Source organism: Rhodamnia argentea, chromosome 7, assembly GCF_020921035.1.
Source record: "Rhodamnia argentea isolate NSW1041297 chromosome 7, ASM2092103v1, whole genome shotgun sequence".
Taxonomy (NCBI): domain Eukaryota; kingdom Viridiplantae; phylum Streptophyta; class Magnoliopsida; order Myrtales; family Myrtaceae; genus Rhodamnia; species Rhodamnia argentea.
In genome coordinates this window covers 4,354,539-4,367,583 of record NC_063156.1, presented here as the reverse complement: position 1 = coordinate 4,367,583, position 13,045 = coordinate 4,354,539, and the positions used below count along the sequence as shown (strand labels likewise).

At 38.2% G+C, this 13,045-nt stretch overlaps 1 protein-coding gene across 1 annotated transcript; it reads left to right on the top strand.

The window, feature by feature from the left end:
- Window positions 1–7,315: 7,315 nt before the first annotated feature.
- Window positions 7,316–12,385, top strand: LOC115750864 (3-oxoacyl-[acyl-carrier-protein] synthase, mitochondrial). The gene is made up of 14 exons (XM_030688477.2): window positions 7,316–7,620; window positions 7,800–8,029; window positions 8,786–8,893; window positions 8,987–9,058; window positions 9,182–9,268; window positions 9,623–9,774; window positions 9,935–10,015; window positions 10,104–10,137; window positions 10,238–10,304; window positions 10,391–10,467; window positions 10,726–10,786; window positions 10,897–10,979; window positions 11,441–11,512; window positions 11,969–12,385. The coding sequence occupies exons 1-14, from the start codon at window positions 7,470–7,472 to the stop codon at window positions 12,131–12,133; spliced, it is 1,440 nt and encodes a 479-aa protein (XP_030544337.1). The 5' UTR covers window positions 7,316–7,469; the 3' UTR covers window positions 12,134–12,385.
- Window positions 12,386–13,045: the final 660 nt, after the last annotated feature.

Below are 13,045 nucleotides of genomic sequence, written 5' to 3'. Positions count from 1 at the left end.
GCAGAGCCAGAGAGAGAGAGAGAGAGAGAAAGAAAGAGCGACGGTGCAAGTACTAAGGAACCACGACGGTGTCCGAACGAGAAAATCACCCGAAAAAAAGAAAGATCAGTCAGATCGAACGGCCTCCGTTTGGATCAAACGGGCGATCCAACGGACGTCGTCGAATGCTGAGCAACGAGGATCAGAGTCCTCCCAAAGAACAAAGAAAAAGAAAGATCGGGACTCGCCGACTCGGACTCACGGGACCGAGTCCGACTCGGACCGAGTCGCGGGTTTCGCGACATTCTTACCGAGAAGATGCAGCGGCTCAGGTGCAGGAATATGCCGCTCTGCAGTGAGTCCACAACGAGATAAGAGATTGCTACTGAGTCGCTTTCGAGCTGTTCCAATGCTCCAAATGACCACCGAAAGGAATATTTAAAACAATGATGAGGGGATAGGGAAGGGCTCTCGCTCGAGAATCCAGCTCAATGTACGGTACGATCTTGAAGAAATTGACAGCAATAACGACATAATTTCTTTAATTGATGGTAGACTGACTTTGTCATGGGGGAAGCAAAATTTGTATCTTTTTTACCATTTATAGTCACGATGTATTTGTCATGTATTTCGGGAAAAATAAAATAAAATAAAATCTGTGCGTAAAAAAACTCATTGGGAAACACTGCGTACTTCGGTACATTCCGCGAACGACTGATCAATCTCTCTCTCTCTCTCTCTCTCTCTCTCTTTTTTTTTTGGTCCAATAAATGACCGATCAATCTCAAGTGAGTGAAAAACGAAAAAATTTAATCTGTTAGAAGCATAATATAACGTTAAACATGTTCATATTTAGATCATATCTAAGCAAAAGATGAGCACAAAACAAGAAGGGGAACTCTCTATTATTCTACTTCTATCACCAAGAAAATCAATCCTCGGACTCAATCTCATATACTTAAAAATATGCTGAAAACTTTTCTTGAAATTTGATGTGAGTTTGAAAGTGAAGAACATGTAATTAGATTTTCAATATTGTTGGATATTTCAGTAAGTTTTAAAATTTCAATAAGTATTGAAATATTAAAAGCTATTATTTTTGTAATAGTTTTCTATTTGTCCTTCTTTAATATATAACGATTTTCTAACGACTTTATAATGATCGTACAACAACTTTGTAACATTTTATTTATTTCTTCATAAACTCTCAATTATTTTACAACGGCTTCATCACGGTTTCTCAACAGCTCTATTTTGTTTCAATATAAATTGAACTTCATGAGAAAGTCTTAAAGATACACCGAATTACTAAGAGAACTTCCCTTCATTTTGTTACTTTTCCTTCTTGGGTTACACACATAACGATGTTCCTACTCCTTTTAATATTCAATGCAGAGTATAGAAGAATGTCTGTTATATCTTGGGAGGATAGCCGCTAGAAGTCTTGCGCACGCCAAGTTTCATACTCTGAGGAGCGGAATTATCCTCAAGGATAGTATCTGCGCCCCTTAAATATTCGTTCTTACTTTTCTCGTCTTTTTCAACATATTTCATACAGTTATTATTTTTCATATTATCTAATATTTTCTCAACAATTTTAAGGAAAAATGCCGTATGGATTCCCAACCTAGAAATGTTGCTGCTACCACTGCTTTTGGAATTGAATGAAGAATCGAATATGGTAAAGGACTAGTATCTCAAATTGGTGGGCGGTTGTCGGGGGACATTTTCGAGCATTCAACACACGCGAAAATGCCTTTTAAGAGACACGTAGAGATCGAAAGGGTCGCTCCCGTCAACTATGATAAACTCGTCATGTTCGTCGATGTCGTCAAACGAGAACTAGGAATGCACTCCTCTTTCTCATGGAAAGCTTGAAATGAACCCTTTTTCCTTATGGCTATGTAGTGTTGCCATTTGCGAGAAATTATGTTGCCTTCTTTGAGGAAAAAGATAATAAGATAATTAATATATTGTGATATTCGTAGGATAGCAATATTGCTGATTCAAGTGGCGGATTTTACCAATTACCTTTTCTGGGAAATCTTTAAATCAGCTTTTAATTCTATGTGGCTGCTTAGAGAAAAGGAAAACTATTGCGTTAAGTCATCGCTCCCTTTCATGTTAACTGCGAAGTGAAGAAATAGGAAATCGAGATCTGCTAATCTCTTGATTATTATTTATAATTAGTCGATAAAGTTGATGCAAATATTGGCTTTCTTGTGATGTGTCCGTGCCGGATGTTAAAGGAAATAACAAGAATTTTCGTCAATTTGACATTACGTGATTTATGTTCGTGTTCGCCCCTAAGTTCTGGTTAACATTTCTGGCGCAAAATGTACTGTTGACAACGGTGATGATGTGAAAAAATGTTTTTTTTTGTGGGAACATTTACTTTGCCAATTTTTATTAAATGTCCATTCGTGCATAGTAATAATTAGAGACTTGACTGACTTTTACATTGGGAAGGAAAATGTCCTTTAGTTGATTGTTGTGGAGATGGAATTTTACATCTGTTTCTTTGCACCCATATCCAACTTTTTTTTGTGAAATACCTCGTTAAAGGGTGGCTGATTTCAAGTCCATGGCATTCTACATAATGGATTTTTCATTGTATTATGAGGATACAATGATGTTATCTGGATCGCAAATTCAAATGAGGTAAAATCATTACAAGATATGTGTTCACCCTTGGTGAAAATGTTGTATCAAAATTTTAGGGGAAATGACAATCCCGTTAAACCAATAGTCAACTTGATTGAAGCGGATGATTTTGACGACGTAATTATCGTGGTCATTCCCATGCCAATATTATGGCCAATGTGAAATAAAATTAGTGGTAGACTCGAGTACTAGCAAGCATATATGTGAAAACATAATGCTTTATCCTTTTACATTCTAGTAGAGGATGGACAAAAATCATCTTGATGATTTGAGAACTACTCAAGTTCTTGGGAAAGTAAATGAAATCGACACATTATGTGTCATGGGCATTGTGATTGTCAAGAGGACTAGCCATCGCAAAGAATGAAACTTAAATAGGCTAAAAGGGACTCGTCCAGTCAAGACGTGATGTGATAAAGTAATTACTTAAAGATGAAATTATGTCCATCGATTACGTAAAGTCAGAAGTGATTTTAGCCAATCCTCCGACTATTCATTTAGGGGAATAGGGCAAGCCGGTTGAAGAAAATCAACGGTAATAGTAACCTAACTTATGTGATTGGCGATCCCTTGAATTAGGTTTATATGTGTAATAACAAGTCACTTATTGATCCAGTGATGCACTATTAAAACTTTTGTCCCTCCTAAGGTAAGGATAGTGCAAGACTGTAAGGAAAAAGAGGATGAGCTAAGCTTTTAATGGATTCCATAGCAGTTATTGGTGGTGTATTAAGCTGCATAATACATTTAATGAATCACCTATATAAGTGTGGAGTGGGGCTGCTCCTTTGAGAATTACCAGCTATAATATCTAGAGCATTTATGAATAAACCAAGCATACACATGACCTATTAGCGCAAAACCGCATTAAACAACAAACCTTGTGGGAGTGGAATGTGATTGGTGAAAATCATAATTCACAAAAACAAATTCTTGGTTCATAGAAGTTTCAAACTTCATCAATGATTTCGTGAATTATATTTCATTTTTTCTAGTGCTGGTTCATAGCCTAACAAGCACCGGTTCCAATGCATTACACTTTAATAAACCAGCATTGTATTACTCTATTTTTTTTTCTTTTCAAAACCTTTGAAATATGTGGGGGATTATTGGATATTTCAATAAGTTTTGAAATATTAAAAGCTATGATTTTTGGAATGGTTTCTTATCGTCATCAATTCATAACGTTTTCTGTCCTCCTTTAATATATAACGGGTTTTTGATGGCTTTATAACGACAAAGTAACGGCTTTGTAATGTTTTATTTATTTCTTCATAAACTCTCCATTATTTTACAACGGCTTCATAACGGTTTCTCAACAGCTATATTTTGTTTGAATATAAATTAAACTTCAAGAGACGGTCTTAAAGATACACCTAATTACTAAAAAAACTTCTTCTCATTCTCTTACTTTTCTATGCTAGGTTATACACAGAATGTTGTTCATGTTCATTCTAATATTTAGTGCGGAGCATAGAAGAAGGACTGTTATATCTTGGGAGGATAGCCGCTTGAAGTCTTACGCATTGAGTTTCGTGCTCCGATGAGCGAACTTATCCTTAAGGACAGCGCTTGCACCCTTAGACATTTGTTCTTACTTTTCTCGTCTTTCCCAACAAATTTTCGACAATTCTTACTTTATATATTATCTAATATTTTTCCACATGCATGTCACATGCACACATGTATGTCACGTGCAAATCCCATGCATCATTTTCGTGCACACATGCACGAAGATGATGAAACACAAAAAAAAAAAAAAAGTGATATTTGAATGGGAATCGATTCCCGGACCTATTTTTTGGGTGGTCCAATCCGAATTCTAGGTAAACACAAACCGATTGCATACCTCTAGTCATTGCTCGGCAAAAAGGTCATAAATTCAAATTGCATATCAGAAATTAATATTAAAATTGGAGAAAAATCAAGTGGAAAATCTTAGGGTTTAGCTAAACGTGAGCATGCGTCCAAAAGGCCGGTTCAAAAGAAAGAACAACCCGAGGCCGTCATACAACGGGCCCAAACGTTGAAACGTTCCTTTGGCGCTTTGATACACGTTTTCACAATCAACTAAACCAAATATCATTTCTTTAACCGTTCATCGAGCTCTGTCCTAAAAAACAAAAAATGCCATCGAGCTTATAAATAGCCTCTTCAACATGAACAAACCCTTCCGACCACCACCTCCCCTCCACCTCCCCAAAACAACCCAAAAAAAAAGAAAAAAGAAACATGAACAAACCCTAAATAACCTTCACATAAAGAACCGATAGCAACATTCGCATCTCTCTCTTACACGAACCTTTTTCTCATTACAGTGATTCGTTTTCACCAGACACCTTCAAAACCAAAAATGAGCGTGAAAGTGCAGGATTCGGCGACCATCGTCGGTTCATAGACGAGGAGGAGGCCTACGACGCCTTCATAGGCAACCGCTTCTCACACCTCGACATCGACGGCAACGGCAGCCTCTCCTATGCAGAGATGCTGCGGGATCTCAGGGCCTGCGTGTGCTCGAGACCCTCTTCAGAGTGTTCATGCAGTTAAACAACGACGCCCACGGGTCGGTGTACCTTGAGGAGTTCAAGGCGTAGATAAGGATGATGATGCTTGCCATGGACGACGAAGCATCATGTCTCTCAGGTCATGAAACCTCCAGATCATGAACTCTCTCAGGTCATGAAACCCAGGCTGTGAGCTATTGAAGCATCAGGCTTCGGAAAGTTGGTCACCATGTCATGGTCTCAATTACGCACAAGGATGTCATTTTGCTTGGTTATCAAATTCCATGAGGTTATTTGATACAGTCCCTGGGAAAATCACAACTAAAATGGACAGATAGTTACCTTCACAAAGGGCGTCAGAGATTTGCTCCTACTCATATGATTCACCGAGGAATTCCTCCCATCCGCGATTAATTCCTTAGAGTGAAACAAGTTGAGGGGCTAACGCACCGAGAGGGGCTGACACGCGGAGGAAAAGAAGCTCGCCGGCTCTGGCTTCGTGTCGTCAAGAGCGAATCTGATATAGAGGAAAGTGATATAGTGTCCTCTCTCTTTGAATGAAATTGAAGAAGAAAAAGAAGCAGCAAGCCCTAAACTCTCTCCCCCTCTGTGAGAAGAAGAAGCTCGTTGCTCTGGCTCTAGCTTCATTGGGTTGAGAGCGAGCGACCGTTCTATGTTTCAGCGCGAATCGAAGAAGAAGCAAGTAAAGCCCTAACGATCACCTTCTCCCTTTGCGTAGAAAATGTCGATGTCTTATGTGGAGTTTTTCCACGTCATTTTCTGATGTGGACTTTGTGTTGAGGTGGAATTGCCACGTCAGAAAACGTAACAGTAATGAGGACTAACAAATATAGATTTGAGACTAAAGTGAAAGTTCATATTGTTTTTTTAGATAACAAAAAATTTAGGACAAATTTGGGACAAAATGCGAAGTTCATGGTGTTTTTTACTGAATTCAACCGTCAAAGGGCACTTTATAAGTGAGTGACAAACATGAAAGAGCGGGCTGGCGCTGCTTCCACCCGAATTTAATTAAAACCCTCAATTTTTCAATCTACTAATCGAAATATCCTTATCACTCTCCTCAATTTGTTAGAAATATGGAAAAGTTTAATCTATCAAAAGTACAACTAACCGTTAAACATGTTTATATCTAGATTATAGCGAAGCAAAAGACAAGCACAAAACGGGTCCTAGTAATTAATATCAATAGTAGATTTAATATCATAAACTTTAAAATATACTTAAAATTGTCCTTTGAAATAATCTGATGCGAGTTTGAACATAAAAAATGTGTAGCTAAAATTTTCAACCCCATCTTGCGATGGAGATTAAAATGTAGAAAGCTTAAAAAAAAAAGCACATTTTTTGCAAATTTTATGAACAGAGGCCCGGAGCAGAGCATGTAGAATCAAGCAATGGGAATCTACAAAATAATAGGAAGAAAAGCACCACCCAAATAAAGATTGACTAGATAATTAGATTTAAATTTATTTTTCAATTTTTTTGAAATATAGATTCGTCCAAATTATTTGAATAAAAAATAGACAATTGATTATGAATTCATAAGCTACCATAAATAGAAAGTCTCTCCATACAACTTTCATGATTAAACCACAATACCGTAAATTACAATTAAGAACATTCTTGTATGCGAAGTGATAACAGGATGAATAAGATCATATCTTGTCCCTGGACGTTAATAAATAAAATCAATTTTGTGAGTTAGCTCGATTAAAAAAAAAAAAAAGACAATAGAGATGAAGAGTGGTACTTAGACTAGTTAATCAAATTAGAGGTTGAAATAGGGCCACCCAAAAGAAAATGTTCAACCAAGGAGATTTAAATTCACGTGAAAAAGGTAAGATATTTATCTACAATAATAAGGACTTAAAATTATCACTTAAGACTCCATTTGTTTCGTAAAAAATAAATAATTTAAAAAATATATTTTTTACAATTAATTTATTATAACACTTATAAAATTGAATAAATAAAAATATTTTCATCATATATAAAAATGCTCAAGTATAAATTATTATCAATTATGAAAATTTTTTTTTACTGATAAATTATTTTAAGTAAGATAAGCGATATTTTTAAGAGAATAGTGTTCAAGTTATTTATTTTTCGAGGAGTATTATTCGGTCATTTTTCCGGTACAAAATGTGGAGTGGAACACTGAAACAGAGTCTCTTGCGCAGAAGCTTCCCGTTTCGTCTTCCGACAGCTCAGCCGCAAGCGAGCGAGAGAGCAGAGCGGGGGAGGTAGCGAGAGTCAAATCTACCGGTTTGGCGCGCCAGGGTTCATCGACCGAAGGCAATGGCAAATCCTTCTCGCCGAATGCTCCTCTCCCCTTCTGTCTCCCGACGCGTTCGGCGCATCTCGTCCTTTACCTCCTCCTCTTCTTCTCCTTCGCTCGAATCCTTCGAACCTCCACCCGCCGTTACGCCTCGAAGGGTCGTCGTCACCGGTGAGTTCGCACGACTCGCTTCTTGCTCTCTCGGACGCCCTTGACCGCTTCTCCTGGTCGACTTCAAGCGCAATCTGTTATTTTTCACTTCAGACAGAGTACACTCTCTGATGTTGTATAGAGTTAGACGAACATTTTATAAAAGCTTTTGACTTTTTTCCTTTTTTGGTGGATTGAAGGTTTGGGTATGGTGACGCCGCTCGGTTGTGGGGTGGAAACAACATGGAAGCGTCTAATAGAGGGGAAATGTGGGATTAGAGCGATCACGCCCGAAGATCTCAAGATGGGTAATTTTGACAGTGAGACCCGGTTGCATACGTTTCAGCAGCTGACTTCCAAAGTTGCTGCGACGGTGCCCGGCGGTACCAATCAAGGCGAATTTAATGAGGAACTGTGGCTTAGTTCCAAAGTAAAATCTGTTCCCCATACTATTGATACTTTGCTTTACATGTATTTTCCTTCTGTAATGATGTTCATTTATGCGCACACTATTTGGCAATGGGGATTCCCACCCAAGAAGAGTGTAGATTGGTGGCAGATTGCATAAATTTAAACTTCTACTAACTGACTTTTGCCTCGCTGTACAACATGGGTGATGCAAGATGAGTGATAGGAGGAATTGGAAGAGAGCCAGTTTTTCATTTTAGTTTGCTTATTGAGACTGAAAAGCGGCTGTGCTGCATACTTATTTGATGTGCCAATTTCGAGCAAATGTTATGCATGTGAGCTAGACATTTTGAAAGGTACTTACGTCTCTGATTAGAATTCTTGAGCTCGAAACTATCTTATGATTTTTCTATGGGCAGTAATGAATGCATGGGACATTTGTACTGATCTCCAATGCCATGGCATATTCTGTTACTTTTTTTAACGTGGTTGGCATAGGCAGGTCTGGCCCGACTATGTGTTTGATTTAACTACTGTGGTAGTAAATGAATTTAATCATGACAGTGAGATGCTGGAATTTACATGTTAGTAATCCGATAGAGTTGCGGGCACTTGATTGCATTAAGCTTGATCACTCCAATTTCCATCAGGATGAGGAACTCCTGTGATATACCAAATGAGTCCCATCATCTGCTCACTCCATAGGCTGTTAATTCTGTAAAATTCATTCATAAAATGCTGCATATTGAATTTTATCCATCGTCAAATTTCTGTTTAGGAGCATCGTTCAATTACAAGATTTATAGGCTATGCACTTTGCGCTGCTGATGAGGCTTTAAGAGATGCAAAATGGGTAACCACTGAACAGGAACAGAAAGAAATGACGGTAATCTATATATTTCTTGCAGTCACTTTGGAAGAATACTATGCTTTATAAATTCTTTGGTGATGTACCTTCTTTTAACTTGAAGAACGCCAGGGGGTTTCTATTGGAGGGGGAACTGGAAGCATCAGTGACATACTGGATGCAGCACAAATGATCTGTGAGAAGGTTTGTATGTTACCATTCTGTCAGTCATTTACATAGCATTAACTCCTCTGTGGTCTCGAACCTGATAAATTGCCTTCTTCTATGATGATGGAAGCTTGAACGATCTCTTGCTCTTTGTTGCAGCGCCTTCGTCGACTTAGTCCTTTCTTTATTCCAAGGATTCTAATCAACATGGCGTCGGGTCATGTGAGCATGAAATATGGTTTCCAGGTGAATATACTACTGTGGCCAGATGATTTCGTATGAGAAAACTATCCAAATACACAACAGCAGAACTTTCTGCTGATGTCTCACTGCATCACTCATTCTCCTAATAAAGCTATGACACTTGAGATTTATGCTTCTCTTCCTTTTCCCTCCAATCTTTATGCTTCTATTCTCGACTGATCTTGTGATTTGTTTAGCAATCCTAGCCTTCCTCCATGTCTCTTAGAAAACATCTCTCATGTGGTGGCTTTCATTCTTTATTCACTTTTCAACTGATCACGTATCTTTCAAAAATAAGCAATCCAGTCAATTTGTAAATTAATACCCTTGCTTGGTCAAATGTTTGCATTCATATAGGGGCCCAATCATGCTGCAGTAACAGCTTGTGCAACCGGGGCACATTCAATAGGTGATGCTGCAAGGATGATTCAATTTGGAGATGCAAATGTCATGGTTGCTGGGGGTACAGAGTCCAGCATAGATGCTTTATCTATTGCAGGATTTTGCAGGTAAGCGCTTGCAGAATGGCATATTTTATTTCCAGGTGGCAGCTCTGGAATTGAAATTTCTAATCTTTATGAAACCCTATTTTATCCTTTCTTTTGTCTTCCTTCTTTTTGGTCCAGTTAAGCCTATGACACGTGGAAAACTAATGCCAGGGATTTGCAGGTCAAGGGCTCTAACCACGAAGTACAATTCCTGCCCAGAGGAATCATCGCGGCCATTTGACTGTGGTCGAGATGGTTTTGTGTAAGTAAACTCTGTTTATGTATTATTGGTAATTGATGCTTTTAGGTGATTAGTAGTACTCCTTATCTAACATGCACTCGAAAATCAGAATTGGTGAAGGTTCAGGCGTCATAGTGTTAGAGGTGAGTTGAAGATGTCTTTCTTTGGAAACTACTTTGTTTTTTTTTTTTTTTCCTTTCTTTGACTTTCAACTGAATTACCATCTTGTGTTTCCCCTTATAGGAACTTGAACATGCAAAGAAAAGAGGAGCAAAGATATATGCTGAGTTCCGTGGTTATGGGATGTCAGGTCATCTGTTAGAACTGTCAAGAAACGAATTAACAGTTTTGTAAGCGTGCCTTTTTTTCTTGTTTCTTACTCGAGTGACGTTTCAGGGGATGCTTATCACATTACCCAGCCACATGGTGATGGAAAAGGTGCTATTTTGGCAATGACACGTGCACTAAAGCAGGTATGGATATGATCCATGATAAATCTGGTCATTTCAGAAGTTTCATACGCTGGTGAACATTGAAAGGGGTTGTGCAATGTAATAATCATCTAACTACCATTAAGTTCAGCTTTAGAGCAAGTTTTCTTATTTGATCTACTTTATAGTGGACCTTTAAAACCACTCTATGCTCATAAATATTTCTCGATAGCATCTCTAATTTCTTTTGTTTGCTTCTCTTTCCTTCTTAATAATGAGACTGAGATGTCATCTTTGCAGTCAAATGTTCATGCTAACCAGGTGGATTATGTAAATGCGCATGCAACGTCCACGCCTTTGGGTAAACTTGACGGCTTCTTGCTGATTGATATAATTGCTACTTATGTTGATAAGTTAATGCATGAGAAGTTCTACAGCATGGCTGATGAAACAAGCAAAACTTTTGTGCAGGTGATGCAGTGGAAGCAAAAGCAATCAAAACAATATTTTCTGACCATGCATCATCGGGTGCATTGGCCCTGTCCTCCACTAAGGTAATTCGTTTGCTTAAATAGGTTCTTTTCATCAAATGGGAAAGGGCTTTTCTTGGGGCATAGTAGTGACTAATAAGCCCTGCTGCACTGCCACAAACAACAAACTACGGTCTAAGGTAATGTGGTTGGCAATTTTCTGTGCATTGACCAAGTAATCAACTTTTTGTTTCAGTTCTTGCCTTCAGAATGCTAATTTATACTTACGTAAGGCTATATAGTTTGTGTACTTTTCAATGGTTTCTAGTTTAATACCTTTTGCCCTCATTCGAGTTTAATCTAATTGGAAATGCCTAAAATTGCGTGAGTTTTTATGTGCCATTTGCCAACTTCAGATTACTCTTTACTTAATGATGTTCTGAGTGGGCATTTTCAATGTGGTTGCCATTGATCCAATTGCTGTTCTCGTTACTTACCGACCTCAGTAGGATTTTTTCTTGATCTTTACTTTCTGTTAACTACAGGGTGCTATTGGTCACCTGCTTGGAGCGGCTGGAGCAGTGGAAGCAATTTTCACTGTTTTGGCCATACACAAAGTGAGGAATCTTTTTCCATTTTACCAATAAAAAGGAGTAATCTTTCTTTCTTTCTTTCTTTCTTGCTTCTTAAATGATTGGAGGGCATAACTTCCCTTAAATGACTGATAAAGAGTGATGTTTTTACGGACATGAACACCTGTTGGCTTTAGTATCTTTTATGCTTACGCGAGTTTCACTAGAATTTCTGTGCACGCCATAGTTTTGATGGAAGAAACATAAAGTATTATGGTCAAATGAATGAAGCAATTCATGGTGTTCATGGTTTTGACATTTCGAGTTGTTTGAGCATAATGTTACCTCTTTTGTAAATACAGATGCATTGTCCTTAGGTCTAAGCAACTTGGTAGAGTTACCCTTCGGTGGCTTCTCAAGTTATGACTAAGTCGGGTCGCCGTCATCTCTATGAACTTTGTCATTGTGAGTCTAAGTGGGTGGTCAACTGTGTTCTTGCAGGGAATTGCACCTTTGACTCTTAATATTACCAGACCGGATCCAGTGTTCAGTGATGGTTTCATGCCTTTGACTGTTTCAAAGGAGATGCCGGTGAGAGCAGCAATGTCCAATTCTTTTGGCTTCGGAGGAACTAATACGTCACTACTGTTCACCTCTGCCCCATAGCTTTAGATCAAGTGGTTGCACTCGTACTCTGCTTCTGAAATGTGGAGAGGCCATTCGACGGAAATTGCAGATGTAATCGAAGCAAGCATGAATGGTGCAAATGGAGGTCAAGGGATTTTCCTTTTTCTCTGGACCAGAGAGCCAGGGGAACGAGAACAAGAGGAAATGTTTCATTTTTAGTCCGGTAGGGGACAACGAAGTAATACGAGATCCTGATTGTTTCTTGTTCTTGGTACAAGATGAGCACATTGGTCGATAATGACCTGATGAAAAGGGAAGATGAGGCTTAACCTTACCTTGGTGAATACTAATTCCTCCTTAAAATTGAGCGATTTAGACGTATTTGTTTTTTTTTCTCTTTCGTGGCACTGGAGCATCTGATGTTGCATGAAGTTCCCTTCCCTCTTAAGTTGCTAATCCTCTTCATCCTCCTTTTGGTCATTCGGTCTGATCTTTTGTTGCATCGGATTCGGAGCCAGGCCAAGGAAGATTTCCAAATTGCTCAAAATGGTGCATCTTCCATGAAAGGATACCAATAAAAAGAGCCGTTAGCTTCGTTGGTATGTTGAGACATGAAAGGTCCAGCTGCCTTTATACATGCTAATCATGTGATCCTTTTTTATAGTCGGGCTCATTCTATTTCACACATTTGAGACTAATGACATTTTCACTTATTAGTTATTAAGTTCACAGGAAATAACCTTGAGAGAACTGATTAATTAAAATTACAAAAAAATAATAATGTAAATGATGAAAGTTGTTATTTATCGAAAATGTACAGGTAAAAAAAAATGCAATACTATCCGTATTAATCAAAACAATGATGCTTTGTTTCACCACCTTTTATTATTATTGTTTTCCAATTGTTTTTTTTTTTTCCATGCCGACTTCATTTTCTCTATTTACTTGCTA

What these genes read in the sequence shown, in the direction of transcription:
- LOC115750864 (XM_030688477.2), top strand. Translation starts at nt 7,470, where the DNA reads ATGGCAAATCCTTCTCGCCGAATGCTCCTCTCCCCTTCTGTCTCCCGA. An exon ending in TGCAACGTCCACGCCTTTGG is followed by an intron (nt 10,787 to 10,896) that starts GTAAACTTGACG and finishes ACTTTTGTGCAG; the next exon opens with GTGATGCAGTGGAAGCAAAA. An exon ending in CTGTTTTGGCCATACACAAA is followed by an intron (nt 11,513 to 11,968) that starts GTGAGGAATCTT and finishes GTGTTCTTGCAG; the next exon opens with GGAATTGCACCTTTGACTCT.